The 21,234-nt window shown below is 51.2% G+C and overlaps 2 protein-coding genes across 2 annotated transcripts in view; both read left to right on the top strand.

Annotated features, from left to right (window-relative positions):
* Window positions 1–4,843: 4,843 nt before the first annotated feature.
* On the top strand, window positions 4,844–7,915 carry LOC136047678 (sulfate transporter-like). The gene is made up of 2 exons (XM_065734970.1): window positions 4,844–5,518; window positions 6,323–7,915. Exons 1-2 carry the CDS (start codon window positions 4,844–4,846, stop codon window positions 7,913–7,915), a joined length of 2,268 nt encoding a protein of 755 aa, XP_065591042.1.
* A 7,995-nt stretch (window positions 7,916–15,910) lies between these two features.
* Window positions 15,911–21,234, top strand: part of HTR4 (5-hydroxytryptamine receptor 4) — a 98,318-nt gene continuing 92,994 nt past the window's right edge. The window contains exon 1 of the mRNA XM_065734968.1: window positions 15,911–15,965. The gene's annotated coding sequence lies outside the window, so the exon portion shown is untranslated. The remainder of the gene's footprint in view (window positions 15,966–21,234) is intronic.

The following is a 21,234-nucleotide window of genomic DNA, read 5'->3' as shown; positions in this document are numbered from 1 at the left end:
CTCCCTTGCCATAAACAGGGATATCTGCAGCTCAAACAAGTTGCTCAGAGCCTCATCCAGCCTGACGTTGGACATCTTCAAGAATGGGGCATCTACTGCCTCTCTAGGCAACCTGTGTCAGTGTCTCACCCCCTTATTGTAAAATACTTCTTAGTTATTTCATCTAAATCTCCTCTTTTAATTTGAAGCCATTTCCCCTTGTTCTGTCATAACAGACCCTGCTAAAGAGTCTGTCCCCTTTTTTTTCTTACAGCCCCTTTAGATACTGAAAGTCTGTTCTCCCTCTCTTTTCCAGGCCAAGCTGCTCCATCTCTCAGCTTATTCTCACAGGGGATGTGCTCCATCCCTTGGATTATTTTTGTGGCTCTCCTCTGGACATGCTCAAATAGGTCCATATCTCTCCTGTACTGAGGACTCCACGTCTGGATGCAGTGTTCCAGGTGAGGCCTTGCCAGCACAGAGCAGAGGGGCAGATCACCTCCCTCACTCTGCTGGCCATGCTTCTTTTGATGCAGCCCAGGGTACGGTTGGCTTTCTGGGCTGTGAGGGCACATTGCTGGCTCATGTCTAGCTTGCCATCCACCAAACCACTGTAGCTCTCTGTTGCAGCTCCGCTGTACCTGGAGCTTGGTTTCCACTGTTCTGGTTCTAGCTGTTTGCAATGGTATCGAATGGACTGGTATGTTGCTCAAATACCATGCTACAGTTGAGACTTCTGAATTTGGAACATTTTTGCTTGTCATAAAAACAGAGGATGCCATATTACTGGCAGGCAAAATCCTGCCTACGTTTGCACCATCTGTCCAACCCAACCTTTCCCACAGTAGGGTTTAACAGGTGCGTTTATGGTGGCAATAAAATCAACCCGTGAATATGCAATTGAAAACAAACTATTTCAGATGTTTAGCTGTAGTGGTGACCTCGCATTAGGCAGACTTTGCGTCCTCTGCCAGCTGAAGGTCACCTGAACTGTTGTGGATTTATTTGTTAAGCTAGTCTGTTACACATTTTCTAGAGTAAATGTGAAATGTTTCCAGTTTCTGCCTTTACATCACCTCATGCAGAAAAAGTGATTTTAGAGATACACACAGTGCTCAGTGTAACAAGTATGCTCTTACTTACTTTCTGTCAGCATGGAGAGTATAAAAAGACCTCTCCTCAGTGCCCACAGAAAGAAGGACTGAGCAGAAACTGCTCTTGCATGAAGGCCTTCCATTCCAGAGGGGCTATCACAGAGAGACGAACCCCACAGGGAAGCCTGCTGGGAGGAGGAGCTCAGGAATGTAATTGCACAGAAAGTATGGAACCTTTTAAAGTCAAGTATGCAAAAGCGATTGGGAATTTGCATGTGAGAAAGGGAAAAACATGCAGAGAATACTTCAGACAATTAAAAAATCACAAAGGATGGTGGGGAAAGAACAGAGACTGAAGGAAAGGAAAAAAGAACTGCACTCTGAAAGTTATGCCTGTGAGAAGTGAAGGAGTGTGGCTAAACCAAGACTTCCAAAACGGTGGCAAGAGGTAAAGGAAATCATAATGAATAAAGGAGCTGCAGTACCTAAGTGGAACGTGAAGAAGGAAAAGCACCGTGCAGTGAGGACAGGGCTGAGGTTACAGGCAGCCTGGATACTGTCACAATTGGAGAATGTGCTTTGTCCCATTTTCATTGTGGATTGTAATGCTGAAAAGACTGACGAGATCAGAGCTCCTTGTCCTAAATAGGCTGAGAAATCAAAGGATGGATTGTGCTTAGATGTGTTTCATCCCAGTGAGTAAGCCAACTTTAGAGATGAACCTGGCCAGTTCTCAAACGACTGAATCACCAGTTCCTCAGTGACTGGATTTCAAGATGAAGGAATCATACATAAGATGGAGATTTGGGTCATTTACTAAGCAAGAAAATGGAAAATAAGTGAATAGAGACAAACTCAGACAGGCCAAGATACAAAATGAGCTATAACTAGAAGGGATTATAAAGCATATGAAGAGATCATCTTTTAAGGATTAGAAGAATGAAAAGGTTAAGGAAAGGAATAGTCAACAACTGAAAGAAGAGAGAGGAAAAGGGGAGCTATCAACAGATGTATCTGAAAGTGCAAGAGGTGTGGAGGAGTGGCAGAGGAAAAAGAGTTAGTAGAAACAAATATACCAAGCAGCTGCCTCCTAGGCTGTGTCTTTTTTTTTTTTTTTCTGCTACTAGAGAGTGCTGATGTTTCTCATTTATTCTAATTACTGAGGTACAGTTTTCTACTGAAGAGATGAGCATAACTCAGGATGCTGACCTATTACCCCACATCCTATTCCCTCAGGACAGGTCATAGAACCATTTGAGTCAGAAGGGACCACTAAAGATCATCTAATCCAACTTCCCTGCAAAAAACAGGGACATCCACAGCTACATCAGGTGGTCAGAGCTCCATCAAGCCTGACCTTGAAGGTCACCAAGAACAGGGTATCCACCACCTCTGGACAACCTGTGTCAGTGCTTTACCACTCTTGCTGTAAAATTTTTTTATGTCCAATCAATCTCCCCTCTTTCAGTTTGAAAGTATTTCCCCTTGTCCTGTCACAATAGTCCCTGCTAAAGAGTCTGTCCCCTCCTTTCCTGCAGCCCAATTTTAGGTAATGAAAGTCTGCTCTCAGGTCTGCTCAAAGCCTTCTCTTCTCCAGGCTGAAGAGCCAAAGCTGTTCATGAACATGTCCAGCTGCCATCCACCAGCACCTAAAAGTTCTTTTCAACAGGGTTGTGCTCAATTATTTCATCCCTCAGCTTGTACTGATAATGGGAGTTGCCACAACCCAGGTGCAAGACCTTGCACTTGAATTTGTAGAACCTCATGAGGTTCACCTGGGCCCACTGCTTGATCCTGTTTAGGTCTCTCTGGATGGTATTCACCTTTCAGGTATGTTGACCGCATCATGCAGCTTGGTGTCATCCACAAACTTGCTGAGGGTGCACTCAGTCCCTCTGTCAGTGACTTCAGTGAAGACATGAAAGAGTGTCAGTCCCGGTCCTGACCCCTGTGGAACATCGCTTGTCACTGACCTCCACCTAGACTGAATACTGCTCTCTGGGTATGATCTTGTAACCAGTTCCTCATCCATTGAACAGTCCATCCATCAAATCCATATAATTCCAGTTGGAGAGGAGGATATTATGGAGGATGGTGTCAAAGGCCCTACTGAAGAACAGATTGATGATATAGTGGCTCTTCTCTTGTTCATTGATGCAGTTATGCCATCATAGAAGGCCCCTAGGGTTGGTCAGGCAGGACTTGCCCTTGGTGAAGACATTCTGCTTGTCACGTATCACTGCTCTCTCTTCCTTGTGCCTCAGTGTAGCTTCCAGGACAATATGCTCTGTGATTGTGAGGAAATATGACCCACACCAAAGTCCCTCTTATCTGCCTGGAAATAGCCCATGCCATCACGTCCTTGCTTTCAGTGCATACCTCTGTGCACAAAGCCCTTGTGTAGCACAGAGTGAGCACAGTACAGCAGACGTGGAAGCACCTGGCACGTGGCTTCAGGTGAGAGCACGATGGTGTCTGGTTGATGCACACTGGTAGAAAAACTAACAGAAAAGAAAAATTTATCTTTGCTTCACTGGAGGGTTTTTGTTTCTGAACAAAATCTTGTCAAGAATAGATGAAGATCTGAGCAGAGAAGCCCAGTGGGACTTGGGCCCCAGGGAGGGGCAGTGTCATAGCACATGTAGGAAGATTTCTGTGTATTGCTCCCCTTGTTTAGCCAACACATCTCCAGATACCAGCAATACTGTTATCTGGCAGAAGCACTTCTCCAAACTCCTTCAATCATTCTTAATGACCGGAACAAGTTTTCATCAAAAATAGTCATTCAGAATGATGTTTGTTTTCAAAATATAGCTTTGTTTGGCTGGTCCTGCTGTCTTCATCAGCTGAAGTGAGATAAAAGGACCAATGGTTTGGCAGAAAAAAACAGTTTTCTCAAGAGAAGAGTGGCATGATCCAGAACGAAGGCAAAGAAAACAGGTTTGCAATTGTTTGGCTTATGCTTTCTCTGCTCAGTGTGAGGTGAGAAGACAGGTCTGGCACAAGGCGAGCTGCTCCACGTGGCTTCTGAGGGACCCTAGGAGAACTCCCTGCATCCCGTGGCTCCTGCAGCCAGAGGTAAGAGACTCGGGTCCGGAAACGAACCTGTAGGGCAGGAGAGTGGGATTTCTCATTGTCCCAGTTCCATTTCCAAACTGCAGCCAGGGCTACTACACTCAGGAGAACTTTTCTCTGTGTGTCTGTGTTCAATTCTGATGAAAAGGTATGTTTTGCTGCGACTGCATTTTGACTGAGGCACTTGGAATAGCTTTGGGAAGTATATACTTAATCGGATTGAGAAAGTCGCATACTTTCATTTTGCAGATACCAGTCCCTGTGATGGGCTCATCTGATGCAAGCCAACAATGTAATTTAAAATGTCAAAATGTTAAAGGAAAAATTATCTTGCAAATAGCTTTCCCTACCTGTGTGTTGCATTCCTAAAACTTCACTTGGAATATTTCATGATTTTCAAACTAGATTTTAAATAGAAGTGTCATCAAGAAGGGCAGGGTCATCCGATCTTAAGCCCTGTGCTGTCCCACTGGTAAAGACTACAACAGGCTCAGTAGCTCTCTCTGATAGGGACATCTGTGTCAGAATGAATGCAACGCAAACCATGGCCTCAGGTTTGCACTTGATTGGGTCCGTAACTGATAACAAATGGCACCATGAGAAGGTGCTTTTCTGTTTGGTTTGTCTGAGGTTATTTTCTTTTGTTTGTTAATTTGTACAATCTGCATGAGCCCCCGAGACAAGCAAAGCACATTATGCACATGAATGCAACTCTTCTTGTCATACCTGCTCTCCTGCTTAGCTTTCCTAGTGCAATGGAGGACACGTCAAGCCAGACATCAAGACAGAGTGAAGATGTACAGAGCTCCCAAACACCAGGAGAGCCTCCTGCCAGCTTTATGCACATCAAATTGGAGGAGAATAAGCCCACAGACTTCAGGACCAAGGATTTCATCCAGAAAAAAGCCAGAGAGGTCTGCAAATGCAATCATCAAACCATCATCACCTTCTTCTGCCAGCTGTTCCCAGTGCTAGACTGGCTTCCCCGTTACAACATAAAGGCACAGTTGCTTGGGGATGTCATATCTGGGCTCCTGGTGGGGATAGTTGCCATCCCTCAGTCCATCTCCTACTCCCTGTTAGCCAACCAGGATCCCATCTATGGAATCTACACAAACTTCTTCTGCAGTATCATCTACGTCGCTATGGCCACTTCACGCCACAACTTTGTGGGATCCTTTGGTGTCCTCTGCCTGATGATCGGGCAGTCTGTGAATCGGCACCTCCAGCTAGCAGGGTATGATGACAACACTGGCTCTCTGCTGGTGGGCAATGCCACCTCCCCCAGTAACGGGACTGGCACCTGTGACAGGAGCTGCTACGCCATCACTGTGGCCCTTTCCTTGAGCTTTCTGGTTGGTCTTTACCAGGTACAAATGTTCACTACTGTGCAGTTTTTACTCTGTCCTTTCCCTGCTACTAACTCTGTGCTTAACAACTCTAAGCTCCAGTCTCACTTCAGGCTTAAAAATCATGAGATATGTTTCTTAAACGCAACTGAACCCTGACACCTTTAGCCAGCTGCAGTGATTTGAAAACCCCAAACACAGCTGAATTTAAGGTTTTGCTTCCCTCATGTGATGGGTCCTTGAATTAAACAAGCTTAGGATCAAACACAGGGAAATAAAGGGAACTGCAATCCACCTTCCTGTCATCTTGGTTCTGGACCTGAACTGACTGCTCTGCAGGTCAGAAGCAAAAAGGAACAGCCTTCACAGACCCTGCCATCAGCAGGGCATCCATTGAAGCCATGCTGTGTCACCATGGTTTGAGCCTGGCTGTTAGTAGACAACTTCAGATCCTTTCACTGGAACAGCTAAAATCACTACATTACAATATTTTCATGCCATTGAGTGATGCTAATAGCTGCTTTGATCTGGCTGCTCCCTGGTCTTTGTGTTAACAGTGCATCCTCATTGCTTGAAAGGACACAGCAATGGGGATCTTGTAGGCTTTTTTGTATGGCAGCTCTGGCCACATACAAGTCTTCTGGGTAGAAGTCTTTAGTTTTCAATACTCCACGTTAATTACTGAAGACAAAAACCTGGGTCTCACACTGAATGCTCAGCAGGCAGAATAGCTAGATGTGTGAAAGTGGAAGCAAACTGACATAAATTGCCAGCCACTTCGAGCCCTTCTTGTGATGCTAATGATACGTCTGTCTTGCTTTTCAGATCCTGCTGGGGGTTTTACAGCTGGGCTTCGTGTCTGTCTACCTGTCAGAACCTCTCCTCAGTGGCTTTGTGGCCGGCTCCAGCCTCACCATCATCACATCCCAGATGAAGTACCTCCTCGGGCTGAGTATTCCCCGCCACGAGGGGGTGGGCTCCTTCATCCTGACGTGGGTGGACCTTTTCAGGTACATCCAGAACACCAATATCTGTGACCTAGTCACCAGCGTGGTTGCTTTGGCCATCATAATACCTGTCAAAATGATCAATGATCGGTACAAGGACAAGATGAAGGCCCCATTCCCCATAGAGCTGCTCGTGGTCATCGTAGCCACAGTAGTATCTTACTACTTTAACTTTGAAGAGCGCTACAAGTCTTCAGTTTGTGGGGCCATCCCCACTGGTTTCAGGAAGCCCACCCTACCAGACACAAAGCTATTTTCCAGCCTGGCAATCGATGCTCTGCCCATTGCTATTATTGGCTTTGCTATGACCGTCTCCCTGGCAGAAATCTTTGGCAAAAAGCACGGCTATGCTGTGCGTGCCAACCAAGAGATGATCGCCATTGGCATGTGCAACCTGGTCCCATCTTTCTTCTACTGCTTTGCTAGCTCTGCAGCCTTGACCAAGACTCTGCTGAAGGAGTCCACAGGGACCCAAACACAGCTCTCGAGCCTGGTCACCTCCCTGGTGCTGCTCCTCGTGTTGCTGTGGATCGCTCCGCTCTTCTACTCTCTGCAAACCGCCATCCTGGGGGTGGTCACCATTGTCAACCTGCGGGGGGGGCTGAGGACATTCCGTGAAACCCCACGCATGTGGCAGCTCAGCAAGCTGGACACGGTGGTGTGGTGGACAACCATGCTGGCCTCCACCCTAATCACCACAGAGATCGGGCTCCTCGTGGGCGTCTGCTTTGCTCTGCTCTGCGTCATCTTCCGCACACAGAGGCCCAGGGCTGTACTCCTGGGCAAGGTTGGCAACACGGAAATCTATGAGGACCAGTCTGCTTACAAGCAGCTCAGCAGTATTGCCAACATCAAGATCTTCCGTTTTGAGTCGTCCCTTTACTATGCCAACAAAGACTATTTCAAGACTGTTCTCTACAAGAAAACCGGGGTGAATCCTGTCCTGCTGGCTGCCAGGCGTCAAAGGGTGCAAACCCAGCCAAAAGCAGACACGGGCAGCAGGAAGAGCATTATTAACACTGTGTTCGGTTGTCTGAAACCTGAAAAGAAAACAGTAGAGAAATCTCCCACAGACGTCTGCCTGCCCTCCCTGGACATGCACACTTTAATCATCGACTGCGGGGCTATGCAGTTCATAGACACCACGGGCCTCTCCGTGCTGAAGGAGACGCACCGTGACTACAGGGAGCTCGGCGTGCAGGTGCTCCTGGCCAACTGCAACCCTCTGCTCCGCCGCCGGCTGCGGGATGGTGGCTGGGCTGCTGGGGCACACGGCGACCAGCTGGCTTTCCACAGCGTGCACCACGCCGTGCAGTTTGCCCAGCAGTGGTACCACGAGCTGCAGGGGAGCAGGGAGAGAAGGGATGCTGCCCAGGACCACGAGGACCTGAGCGACCAAGCGTCTTTGTAGAGCTGTGCGTGAGGAATGATGTCTGATGAGGATGGGCTTCACTGCAACTTGAGGTTTTTTTTTTTTTTTTGTGTGTGTGTGTGTGTGTGAGGAGAGCGTTGAAAAAGACTTGAACGAACTCTTAGCAGCAGGCACGGAGTGGGAGGACCGGGGAAGTACGGATTTCAAGGCAAGCGCCGATAATCCGAGCGGCACTTCAAGGTAATGAGCGTCGGCAAAGAGCCTGGGCGGCTGCGACGGCGAGAGGCCGCGCACAGCGATGCGGAGCCCCGGTTTCCCCGAGTGACCGCAGCTCACGGTATCCCCCGGGGCTGCCCCTATCGCTGCTCTGGCTCCGGGCTCGCGTGGGCGCTGGGGGGCACGCGTGAGCCGCGCCGGCCCCGCAGCGCGGAGCGGGGTGCGTTGGCTGCCGTCTGTCGCCGCCGTCTGTGAGCGGTCTCGGTGCAGGGGAAAAGGAAAAGGAGGGGAGTTTGGGGTCTTAAAAGGGTAGCTGGATTTGGAGCAGTGCTGAACTTCCCGTTGTTCTCAGTGGTTAAAAGAAGCCAACACCTTCCAGAACAATAACTCCAGCCCAGCACCGAGGAAACCATGCTCTGACAAAGCATGCTTAGGAGCGTTCCCAAATGCTAAGGGAGCTTGTTACGGGGAGTTTCCTTCTGCGTGCAGCTCCACACAGAATAAAAGGGGAGAGTGAGGGTGCAAGAATCCCCTCCAGAGGTGCTCTATCAAAAATTGTGCTGTAGAGAAATCCACTTCACAAGGCTTGTGTGCTCCCCGACCAAACCAGGACCAAGAATGAGCACATCCCCCACTGCTTCACCCACCGCTCCACATTCCTTTGTGCCGCCTTTACTTTGCATCGTCCTTCCCTCCCCTATGCCCACTCTGAGACAGTGTAGGGAACAGATTGCAGGGGCTCAGTTATCTTTCAGAGCCCCATGGCAGACGGCATAACAGTCCCTCAATGGGCACAAAACAAACACTATAGAGGATAGGACAAAACAGGATAGGATAGGATCATTTGAGTTGGAATGGACCCTTAAAGGCTGCCTGGTCCAACTCTGCAATAAACAGGGACACCCACAGCTCCATCTGTGCTCAGAGCCCCTCCAGCCTGACTGTGTGTGTCCGCAGGGATGGGATACCTATCCCCTCTCTGGGAAACCTCTGCCAGTGCCTCATCAGTCTAAATCTCCTCTCTTTAAGTTTGAAACCATTTCCCTTTGTTCTGTCACCGCAGACTTTGCTAAGGAGTCTGTCTCCTCCTTTCCTACAGCCTCCCTTTAGGTACTGAAAGGTCTGCCCAAAGCCAGCAACAGCAAAACCCTTCCTTTAAAAACAAGTTTCAGAAAACTGCAGGGAATTTGTTCAGCTGACAGCTTGTGTTCCATCTGCAAATCCACCGTACGTGGTGCATGTTTAATATGAGACTATTCCCCTGGCCTTGTCTAGGAAACTCCAGCTCTGACAGCTACTTGGAGGCTCAGTGATGGAGATTTGTAAATAACGTGCATGGGAAAGGAAACCTGCTGGCTCTGCTCAGGAAAATACATTCCTATGGTCAAAAGACTCCTTCAGATAGGTTAGGAGAAAGGTATGCCCAGCTGCCTGCTGGAGCCAGGCTGGAAATGTGAGGAGCCCAGACCTTGCAGGGCTGACTGCTCAGCATGGGGTGTGGGTGTGAGCGGGGTGCAGCTCTCAGAGCTGGGACAGCTCCGCAGGGTCCTTGCAGGCTGCCAAGGCATGAGGCAATACCCAGAGAGATTGCATCTGTCATGGAGAGGGGGTAAGAGCAGAAGAGTCAAGAGAGTCTGCAGAGAGAAGCCTTGTGACTTTGACTTTGCTTCCCCTTTGGAGCAGCGGAGCCATTGTTTTCCTTGGAAGGCCATTTATGAGGGAAATAAAATTGTTTTATTTAGGCATTATATGCGTTTATGATCTCAGCAGGTTGAATAAAGACACAGGAGGAAGTAAAATGGGTGCTGATAATGTCTGGGAACCGCCTGCTGCAAGATAGCTCAGGCAAGATTCCTTGGGAGCGGGGATTCCCAGTGCCCACTGCAATAGGAAACGCGGTGTGCAGGCACGGAGGAGCTGTGGAAGTGCCAAAGCAACACTATCAGGGGGATAATCACCACTTTCCTATCAGTTCCCACGAAGAGGTCCCGAGTTGCAAGTGATACCGAGGAGATAGGACACAAACTGTACAGTCCAAGGGTAGCCCATAATCAGTGGTGCAGGAAATGGGGCTGCACCTGGGCCCCTCACCACTGAGGTCATGCAGTGGGGGCACCCACCCGGTGGGACCGCACCACCCGGGCAGCACTGCCAGGCACCACAGAAATGCCACGTGATGAAAGCAAAGTATTTCTTTGCTTTCAGATCTTCCCAGCAAGCAGCTCACCTGTTCTCCTCCTTCAATCTCTGCCCCCTGCCTTGCTGAGAGCTATAAATACTCCAAGAATGTGTGATAAATAGAGGATTGCTGCTCGGGCTTTGTCAGCTGCGGTTGGAGCTGACTGTGCAGCTGTTAATTACACCGCAGCAGCAGCCAGACAGGTTTGAATCCTTTTGATGCTTCGAAATGCTCCCTCAGGGGAAGTTTGGGGAATAAAGGTTGTTGTGGCTGATTGGTGTTTGCTTCACCTTCTAGAAAGCATATGAGATTGCTGCTTTTGTCTCTGTTCCTGGAAACACACTCTTGTCTAACCCTAGGAGTTGCTTCTGCAACAAAACAGCGTGCTCCCTGCCCAGGCATAGAGTTTACCCGTGCAGATCTTCCCAGGCATGCAAACCTTATAGGTTCATAGGTTCATTAGGTTGGAAAGGACCTACAAGATCATCTAGTCCAACCTTGGCTGGGAAGGAAAATCAGTGAGGTCCAAGTGGTGGCATTGGGTCTCCTAAAAAGAAAAAAGAAAAGAAAATAACAAATAAAAACTAAAACCCCACTGGAGGCAGCTGGTGCCAGGGGAGGCCCTGGGTGGGGGTTGGTGCTCCCCTAAGCCAGCTGCGGGTCCAGTCAGTGGCTCAAATGGCAGAAGTAGGAAGGGATCTGCAACCAATGGCTGAGATGGGGTTTCTGTTGTGGCTTTTCCATGATTTTGAATGTTTTAAAGCAGAGGGTGGTGGGCACCCCTCTCAGTGGAATAATTCAGAAGCTGATGTGACTGTGTCAGAGCAAAGCCTTTCTTCTGAGAAGCCCAGGTAAGAATGCAGCAAGGCCGTGGGGTGAGGCAGAGCAGCAAGCTCTGGCCATACAGGGGTGCAGGGGACAGCTCTCCAGGTTAGACCTAAATTAGGTGTCCTGGGTCCAGCTCTGGGCAGCCTCCTGCATCCCACGGGCAGCTGCATGCAGATATGATCACATCTTCTGCATTACTTCTGCTAGAGGGGGGTTGGGTGCCGTGTCCGTGCACACACACACAGGCAGGACGGGGCTCTGAGCACTGGCAGAGCTGTGCGTGTCCCTGCTCGCTGCAGGGCGTTGTGCCAGGCGGCCTTTAGTGGTCCCTTCCAACTCAAATATTCTATGATCTATCGCTGCGCACCCCACGCTGGGTGCCCTCCTGAGCTCTCAACAACCATTTGCCCGGACGATTTAGCAGCTGCTACAAACTGGGAGATGACACCGCTGAATCGCTCGGCTTTTCGCACCCGACCGAGGCTACGGAGAAGTAAACGGGACCGGCAGCGCTCCTCGGGCCGCCGGCGGAGCTCCGCCGCTAGGGGGCGCTATGGGCACAGCCGCAGCGCCGCGGGTGGGAGCGCCCGAGCAGCGCGTCCCGCCCCGACCCCGCGTGTACTGCCCCCCAGAACTGCCTCGCGTGGGCTCCGTGCTGCTGCGGTGCTTTGCAGAGCTGTGGCTGGAGCACAGGCACTCAGTACTATTCTGTTCCTTTTCCTCCTTCCTTTGTTTTTCCCTCTTTTTCCTTCTGGGTTCACGCAAAGAAGCGGCTTCGGTGAGGATGCCCAGCAGCTGCTGCTGGTATAACTTGACTTCCTCTTGCTCAGCACTTTCACCCCGGTGCCCAACTGCTTTGCTGTGTGCTTCACACGTTTGCTGTGCTGCGGAGGATGCACGGTGAATTTCCCCGAGTGCTCTGCTGCACTTGGGTGGCCATTGGCTGTAACCAGCACTGCCCGAGTGTGTGACTGCCAGCACGGGCTGGCACACCACCTGCAGACTCCCCTCAGCTCCTCTCTTTGGACAGCTCTGAATGAAGGACCGTCCCATTTTTCTTCCTAATGTTAGGGTTTTTGATGGGGATGAACAGTCAGGAAGAACCTTGTCGCACTAAGCAAGGAGAGGACTTAGCTAATGGGTTCTCCAACCCCAGGAAGGGTTTGGGCTTCCTTTCCCAGGTGGGAAACCTGGGACCCCAGTGCCAGTGGGGCAGCACTGGGAACTTCCCACCGCTGAGTGCTGGGTACCAGCAGTGGGGCCAGAGCTGACCTGAGTGGTTCCAAAGGCCGCTCAGCCTCCCAGCACCACTCCACCCCTCGTGCAATTCCATGAGCTAAACCAGGAAAACTGGGTGGGAATAGGCACAGTGACAGCCTGAGGATTCCAGCATGGACCAGAGGGTGGGGACTCCCAAAGGCCAAAGAGTGGGAAGGAAAAAGTCACCCACCTGGTGTAATTTTGCTTGCATTTTAATAGTAGAATTGCTAACAAGCAGAGTCGTCTAACTGCTGCCATGGAAACAAACAGCGGCCTTCATCCCTTGCATAGGGCAGCCATCTGCAGCAGAACAGTCCTGGGCTTCACGAGCAAACCGAGCTGGGGGCTCACAGCAGGGCAGGGCAAGCAGCTTTGTCCCTCTGAGTGATGTGACATAGCTGTACCTACAAATGGGATTGGCAATGCCTGTCTGGAGAAAAGCGACCATGCAAACCCAGTGTGAATCAAATTGGTTTGAATGGGTTTTGGGTTAGCAGTGGCTGCATCACTTTGGTTCTGTGCTTGGTGGACACTGGTGCTGTCAGCTCTGAGTTCATGAGAGCAGGCAGAAGTTGGGGCATGCAAGAAGTGCTCTAAGGGGAAGGAGCTGAGTGCTGCCCCACAGAGCACCTGAACCTCTGGTTGGCTCGGATATGCTGTGCTGAACCACTTGGTTTGCACAAAGTGATTCATTTATGAAGTGTGGCATTGAGCACCTGGCTTTGGCAGGTTGAGCACATCCCATTACCTCCTTCACTCCTGCCATGTGTGCACTGGCTTGTGTGGAACCCTGTTTCCCATCCTGCCCTGAGGGGTAAAACGTCTTGGGTTTACTTCATGTCCAAAACTATGTAATAAAGGAGGAAAAATAAATCTGGGGAGGCTGGTGGGTGTCCTATGTGCAGAAGAGGTAGAAGTCTCCTGCCCCCCAGCAGCCTTCCCCCAGCTCACGGAATCGTGGAGCCACAGAATCATGGATTGGTTTGGGCTGGAAGGGATCTTAACATCATCAGATGCCCACAGCTGCTCCGACCAAGAGTGGCTGGTTTGTCAGCTGCCATTCACCCTCCCTCGTCCTCACGTTCCTGACAGATTGTTGAGTTGCTTCCAGTAGAAGGGGAGAAGGTCTCCAAAAAATGGTCTCTTGTAGAAAAAGACAGACAGACTTGTCTCCTGTTATCAGCCCTGTTTAGTATTCTGCCTCGCACGACTGGAACCAGGTCATTGATCTTACACATCTCTAAAGCTACAGGTCAGACCTGCCTTACACTGGATTTTAGATTTATATGTCTATGCAGACTTATGGATAAGGTATGGTGGATAAATCAAAGTGCTCGGCAAGCAGCATGATCTCACTCCACAGCCTCTGGGCTTTGTGTACTTACAGGCTCCAGGTTGGCTCCCACCTTTGTGTGCCCCATCCTTGTGGTTCCTTCAGGTTTGGCTGTTTCCTGTCTTATTTCAGCTGAGCACTGAGACCGCGAGTCCAGGATTGTGACTGCATGGAGATGGAGCAGCATGCAGACAGCTCCCTGCTCTGGTAATGAGTAATGTAATGAAAGGAGGTGGCGACAGCAGCGAGACACATCTCTAAGGAAGGAGAGCACCACATCAGCAGGTGCTTTCAGTCCGATGGAGAGCAGAATGCTCCCGGTGCCTCACCTCCTCATGGTGTTCTCTCTCCCAAGATGTGCTGGGACAGACCCACCCCAGTGTCCCGCTACCCTACCAGGACCTTTCAGCCCAGGGCTGGGCACTGCTGGCTGTTGGGACCGGCACAGTGCCCACACCGAGGTGAACCCCCACCAGAGCCCATTTTTGAAATGGGAAAGAGAGGAAGAAGTCCCTCCTCAGCCCCGGGGCAGAACCGCATGCTCTGACAGCAGGTGTAACCCTCAGAAACCTCATTTATTTGGACTCTCTTTTTAATAAAGTCCATCCACCACACTGGGGGCACAGGGGACTGTGCTACATTCAAAGCCAACGTGCTGTGTGCTCCCAAAGCAGCCCTGTCCAGTGGGTTTGATCTCCCCTTCTCACCCCCGTGCCCAGCAGCGCAGTGGTGATGTGGAGCAGTGCTGGAGCTGCTGCTGCAGAGGAAGGCAGCGAGTGCTGCTGCACCGCGCTGTGATTCAGTCCCAGTGAATCACGCGGCTGCTTTTTTTCTCAACTGGATCTTATGGTTTTATTATTGTGACGGAAGGAAAAAAGGAGGAGAGGAGAAGAGTAAGCCGCTGCCTTATCGTCCTCTACAATCCTTTCCAATTTTTCTTTTTAAAAATTTAATTAAATTTTTGTACGCAACCCGTTCGTGCTGAATGAACCCTTTGATAATCCTGGAGAGCAATTTGCATTAAAAGGAGATGTGTGGAAGTATGACGGAAGCAATGAGAGCATCGGGGCTCAGCACGGCCTGTTCTCATGTTCAGTCAGAACCAGGGACAGCTGGCTTTGCTGCCCGCCCCCCCCATGGTCCTTCTCAGCTGCAGCTGGCAGCAGAGAGGATCCCAAACTGTCATTTGTTGTTTGGTATTTCTTCAGGTTCAAGCCCATTCAGAAGGCAGTGCTGCCCAGAGCTGCAGATGCCCCATCCCTGGAGGTGCTCAAGGCCAGGTGGGATGGGGCCCTGGGCAACTTGAGCTGGTGGGGGTCAGCCAGCCCACGGCAGGGGTTGGAGCTCAATGGTCTCTAGCGTCCGATCCGACCCAACCCATTCTATGAGTCTATGGCAGTACATCCATGAACTTTTCTGTACTCTGGCTCCCCGTACACTGGGTTTCAGTTTGTGAGCTGCCCGGATCAGCAGAGCTGTGCGCGGGGTTCTTAGGGCTTAGGTTCTGGAGGGCACCGCGGCCGCTGGGAGAAATCCCACTGCACTCCTAGGCGGCTGTGCTCAGAGAGCCTCTCCCCGCGGCCTCCTGCCTCGGCCTCGTGCTTGCACGACAGGTTTGCCGGCACTGCCCGAGGCGCGGTTTGCACGGTGTGCGTGCGTGGGGACGGGGCTGCCCGGATCCCGCTCCGTGGGGATCCCGATGCGGAGCTGCACGGCGCCCACCTCTGCCCAGACCGGGACGCGGGGACACATTCTCGCCGCCGAATCTCTCCTAAGGTCAGAACAGCCGGGCTGACCCCGCCAGTGAGAAACGCGCTCCCTTGCCTCCGCTTCCCTTCTGCGTTTTTCTCCCACAAACAAACCCCCGAAGTCGGCTTGAAAAGCCACGACGCGGCGAAACGAGGCATCAGCCGAGCTGGGGGGGAAGGAGGGGTTGTCCGACCAAAGCGCTCTTCCACAAACCTCCTCCGAGGATGAGCGCCGGGAGAGCGGTCCGGGAGGTGCCGGGGGGCTGACCCCGCCCGGGCCGGGGGTTGGCGGCTCCCAACGCCGGGACGGCCGCAACTTTCCACCGCGGGACACGGCTGGGCCGGGCCGGGCCGGGCGGGGTGGGGGCGGGCGTTGTCCTCGGGCGCGGAGCTGCGGGGCGGGGGCAGCGCTGTACGGCGCTCCTGGGCAGGAGGTGCGCAGCCCCGCACCGCTCCGCACCGCCGCGATGAGGACGCGAACCGCCCGCGGAGCTGCGGCGTGCGCCGGGCTCCGGCTCGGGGACGGTAAGCAGCGGGGAACCGGGAGCGGGCAGCGAGCGGCGGGGGTCGGCGCGGGGCTGGGTTGGGGGGGGAAGCCAGGAGCCGCTTCGTTCCGTCGGTGCGCCGTTGCCGTCTTGTGTTTTATTTCTGCCGTGTTTCAGAGGGACTGCACCTGAGCAGAAACCCGCGTCCGTTCGGTTGTGAATGGAAATCGTAGTAATCGCGCATCGGGCGGCTGTGTGCGGGGTGGTGCGGGCGGCTGGAAGCGCCTTGGCACGGAGTTGGTGCGGAGGGACCTGGAGGGGAAGGTCGGAGTGTGTGTGTGTGTGTGTGTGTGCGGATAGGCAGCCAGGCACAGGGGGGATTCCTCCCGGGGTTTGGTACCGATATCTGCCATCGCAGCGTGTGCCCGCTCGCTCTGAGCGGCTGCATCTGTGCTGACGGAGGGTGATACCCTGCACACTGCGGGCACTGCCAGCAGCGGTCCGCGGGAAGGAACAACAGTGTTCCACCTGGGGCAGGACGCGAGCCTGATGGCGCTGAGAAAGTTCCCACATAGAGAGGAGGCTTGTTGAGCTTTGCGAAAATAGGAAGCATCGCTGGAGTGATGCTGAAGGGGGAGGTGTTTTCCAGGAGCGGAGCTATGGGAATTCAGGCAGCTCTGTGCTCTGGCTGTCACATCGCAGGGTCCGCAGTGCAAAGCCTCCCCCGTCGCAGCCAGGCTGTCCATGCTCTGTATCTGCTCTGAGCTCCTGCTGCTGAGGCCAAACTCAGCCGAGGGAGTGAGCAGGTGCCCTATCCGTTTCTCAGTGCATTCAGGTTTGGGGAGAGGATCTGGAGCTGTGTCTGTGAAAGAAAGCTGGTATCGTTTCCTCAAACCCCTGACACGTCCCTCCTAGCTCCAAAAACAACTTCCCCTATGGAAACTTCGTAGAAGGGTGAGTAATTAAAATACGGCACAGCTGCAGGCTTCTGTGGCTTGAGGGCAGCTTGGAGGGAGAGAGGTCCTGGTTTAGGGGCCGGAAGCTCCACGCAGCAGTAGCAGTTGGCCTGGACAGTGCTCTGAAGTGTGTGATGTCATGATGACTTCATTTGGTTTTTTAAAACAAAATGCTTGAAATCCCTTTGAATGGGAATACTAGCCTGTGTTTCTCAAAGCAGCTTGGTTCTCCCTGCCCTCGGCGCTAGCAGTTGAATACGTTTGCTTGGCAGGGTGCAGTTTTCCAGGAGCTGGCTCAGTCTGTGCTCATGGTGGGGATGATGGGCAGCAGGGCTGCAGTCAGTCCCAGGGTCCAGCAGCAGCACTCGGCTCAGGAATGGCCTCGCTGTTTGCTTTCTGCTCCCCCAGCCTGACCTCAGCACTGCCATCAACAGTGCTGCAAAACAAACATGTGCATGAACCTCTGTGTTTGCTTCCATAATAAGTATTTACACACTAAGGTATGTTTATCGTATTCACTTAAACAGTCCCTTGCTGGGGATTGACTTAAATAGTTTAATTTCTTTGTAAACACCAACTTGAAAGCAGCAGGACCAGCGTGCTGCAGGGGCTGAGCTGCTGCCTGCCTGGCACAGGGCTGTGTGCTCACGAGGGCACGGAGGCACCACGCTGCCCTGCACATACAAGCACCATGTCACACTATGTGGAAATCTTCGTGGTGGGTTTGTGCTTGAAGCCAAAGCTGTCATTTGAGTGAAAGGTGACAGTGCTCCGACACTTGCTGGTGCACAGGAGCAGAGGATGGGGCAGTGTGACAGCCCCATACCTCAGCTGGGGCACAGATGCAGGTGTGTCCAGCTGGTGTTAAGTGGAGATAGTCTCAGTAATTCTAATGTGGAGCTGATGAAAAGCCCTTGGGACCGTGCCCTGTAGTGCACCCTACGTAGACACAGAGTTCTGCAGTGAAACCTCCCGGCCACCAGCGTGCCGTGGTGACAGAGTCCTGTGTGTCAGGGCACAGCCATTGCTGAGCTCCCCAGAGTTAAAGGAAGCATTCCCCTGTGGGAAAGCTATTAATTAGTTATCCCCTTCTGATACTCTGAGCCCATTAGCTGCAAAAGATGGAGGTGAGTGCCAAGTGGCAGCCATCCTCTGCATGAGATCACATCTCACCATGCACAGATGATGTTCCTGGGGTCTCCCTTCTCAGTGCGTTTTGCTGCGGATTGCTGCAGGGCTCATTGGGCTGGATGGGGATGCACTGTGTGCTGGTACTCCCAGCTAACGTGAAACCGAAACCAGGAGTTCAGAGCAGCTGACTTTACTCTGGTCATGTTGTGTAATCCCATTAGGCTTATTGTTATTAGAGCAAATAATCTAATTTAGGCTCCCCCTCAACCTCAGCGTGTTCGAGTGGCTGCAGACACACGGGTTGCAGCGAGGGGGATGGCAATGCTCAGCAGAGAGCAAATTGCTCTGCAAGAGGACAAATTGGACTTGAGCAATGTTGTGCAATTAAGGAGGCAGCTGGGGGCCCAGCAGGAGGTGCTCCCCCCAGCCCCAGAGACAGATGTGCTGATGGCAGTGTTGCAGTGACCGCTGCTCCGTGTTTTGCAGAGCACCTCGTTATTTTGGTTCTCTTTGGTTTGAGATGGTAAAGATGAGTTCTGCCCTTATTATAGTTCCCATGGAGATGGGCTGGATGCTGTATGTTAAGGGGTGAGCCGCAGTTGGGTCTCACCCAACCCTGCTGCTCCTATTTGTGGGTTATTCTCCAAATCACCATTCCCCCAACCTGCCCTTGCTGTCACAAGACTTCCAGCTGGGAAAAAGTGTTGGCCAGAAAGTCGAGTAGCATAAGCTGTCATGATACCACAGTTCTCACCTATAGCATTACTTTACTCTATGCTCTTTACTGAAGACAACAGTGCTGTTACTTTCTTCTGTTAGAAGGGATGCTGAGAGGGAAAAAGGACTTCTCCAAACCCTTGTTGGTTGTTAGCAGCGGAACCAGGCATAGCCTGGCAGTGCCTGAGGCACAGGTGACCCTGTGTCACCAGTTTGTGCCACTGACAGCTCGTCACCCAAGGAGCAGATGCTCTCTGGAGGTGCTAATCCATGGAAAGGCAGGCTCCAAGGTTGAAAACCTTGTCCAGCTGAACGGTAATAGTACCATCAATTTCATCTATGTGCTTTTAAAGCCAAAAAAGGACTTCTCTGATCATCTTGTCTGTTCTCCTGCCTGCAAACAAAAAACACAAACAAAAGGAAGACTGTAGCTAAGGAAATGTCTTCATGATTAATTCCAAAATTTCCTATAGGGAATAGTAAAAAAATAAAAATAAAAAAAATCAACAAAAAAGAAATACACCAGTTGTTTTCTTTAATAATAATAGAAGCAAAAAAAAAAAAAACCAACTGTTAAAATCCACACTTGACTGTGAGGGTTTCCAAACAGCCCATATAAAAGCATCTGGGAGGATGGAATGAAAGGAAATGCTTTCAGGCAGTGGTTTGACCCCTGCTTGGGGCCAGCTCCAGGCTGTTCCTGGCTGTGTGATGAGACGTCAGGCTTGGTGCAGAGCCAGAGGAACACAGGCGAGGAGAGAAGAGGTCTTGCTCAGTGACCATGGCTGTTAGGATCAGTGGGTGCCTTGCAACATGAGGTCCTGTTACTGGATGGGAGAGAGATGAGTAGAGCCCCAAATCAGGCTAAGCCCTTCTTGTTAGGCTAAGTGGTGCTCTCCCTGGTATGCCCAGAAAACGGCGGGGTCTGGAAGCATGAAGAGCAGGCAAATACTTGGGATCTCTCAGCTGGGGAGCCAGGGGGAGTGGGTGTTCTGCATGTCAGCAGGCACACGTATGCCACTGCCAAACGAAGTGCCGGAGAACGGCTGCTCATTGAACCCCACCCAAGGTCAATGCATCTCCTGTATCTGAAGGAGGGCAGTAGGAAGGGAGGGGATAGACTCCTTAGCAGGGTCTGTTGTGACAGGACAAGGGGAAATGGTTTCGAACTAAAAGAGGGAGATTTAGATTGCGTATTAGGAACAAGATTTTTACAATAAGCGTGGTGAGGCACAGGTTGACCAGAGGGGTGGTGGATGCCTCATCTGTGGAAATGGATGGCCAAGGTCAGGCTGGAGGAGCTCTGAGCACCTGATGGAGCCGTGGCTGCTCTTGTTCACTGCAGAGGAGTTGGATCAGGTGGCCCTCAGTGGTCCCTTCTGACTCAAACAGTTCAATGAAGTTAACCTCAGAACCAGCTTTTACTGCAGCTCCCAGTAGCTGTGGTGGCAAGACCTGTGAGTAGAGTAGAAAGCTGTGGGAACAGCTGCACAACATGCTGGCTGAGCTCTGAGTTGCTCAGAAGTGGATCTTCCATCCCTGGAGAAGCAACTTCACTCAAGTGAGTTCATTCATGTAGCCTGTCTTATTTTACAGAGAATGGCAAAAGGCTTATTTTAGCTGCTCAATCTTTTTGTCAATAAATAAGAGTTACAAAAGCACCTGTCACATGAGAAGCTCCAAGCTGGTTTTCTCTGTTCCAGTGAGACACAGAGCTCAAGTGTTACTGAGGGTTATGCTGGAGTGTTGTAAGTGTGACCAAAAAGTGTGGCAGCTCAAAGGAATCAAGATCTCATCTTCTGTTGTGTATTGTCTTTTTAAGCTTGGATTTTCTAAGAACTGATCTTAGAGTGACTTGTGTTGCTCACGTGCATTGAAAAGAAACTGATCTAAGCTGAATCTGAGCTGGCTTTTAAACAAAATTTAGTACAAATGTGCATACACTGAGCATTAGAAACCAAAAGGTCTTAAGGGACAGTTAAAGAAAAACCTGCATTTTTTTAATAGATTCCAGGATTTGCTTTGAGGCCAGTGATTTTGGGGATGAAACCAGAAGAGCTGGCTCACTCTGTGGGGATGCTGTCTGCTGAAGACATGACCAGGTTAGATATTAGGAAAAAGTTATTCTCAAAGAGTTGTAATGCACTGGCATAGGCTGCCCAGGGTGGGAGTGCAGTCACAGTCCATGGGAGTGTTTAAGGAATGGGAAGATGTGGCACTGAGGGCCATGGCTTAGAGTGGTCACAGGCATGGGGTGATGGTTGGACCTGATAATCTTAGTGGTCTTTCCAACCTTAATGCTTCTATGAGCCTATGGTTCTGCTCTCTGTCTCAGAAAGGTATTGCAAGATTGTACTAACTAACCTCAGGCTTTTCCACTGTCACCAGTGAGGAGAAATAGGAAAGGAGCAGAGCAGGGAGGGAGCCAGAGGCAGGGTGGGGCAGGAAGCAGGTGGCCAAGTACCTGGGGCTTCAGCATCCTTCTTAATTCTAGGAGATCTACAT

This window comes from Cyrtonyx montezumae, unplaced genomic scaffold (genome assembly GCF_038088225.1).
Source record: "Cyrtonyx montezumae isolate F1298 unplaced genomic scaffold, pur_monq_1.0 scaffold_18, whole genome shotgun sequence".
Taxonomy (NCBI): Eukaryota; Metazoa; Chordata; class Aves; order Galliformes; family Odontophoridae; genus Cyrtonyx; species Cyrtonyx montezumae.
This window is presented reverse-complemented; position numbering and strand designations above follow the sequence as displayed.

Coding starts and splice junctions, on each gene's coding strand:
- LOC136047678 (XM_065734970.1), top strand. CDS start 4,844: ATGCACATGAATGCAACTCTTCTTGTCATACCTGCTCTCCTGCTTAGC. Junction 5,519..6,322: donor TTCTGGTTGGTCTTTACCAG/GTACAAATGTTC, acceptor CTTGCTTTTCAG/ATCCTGCTGGGGGTTTTACA.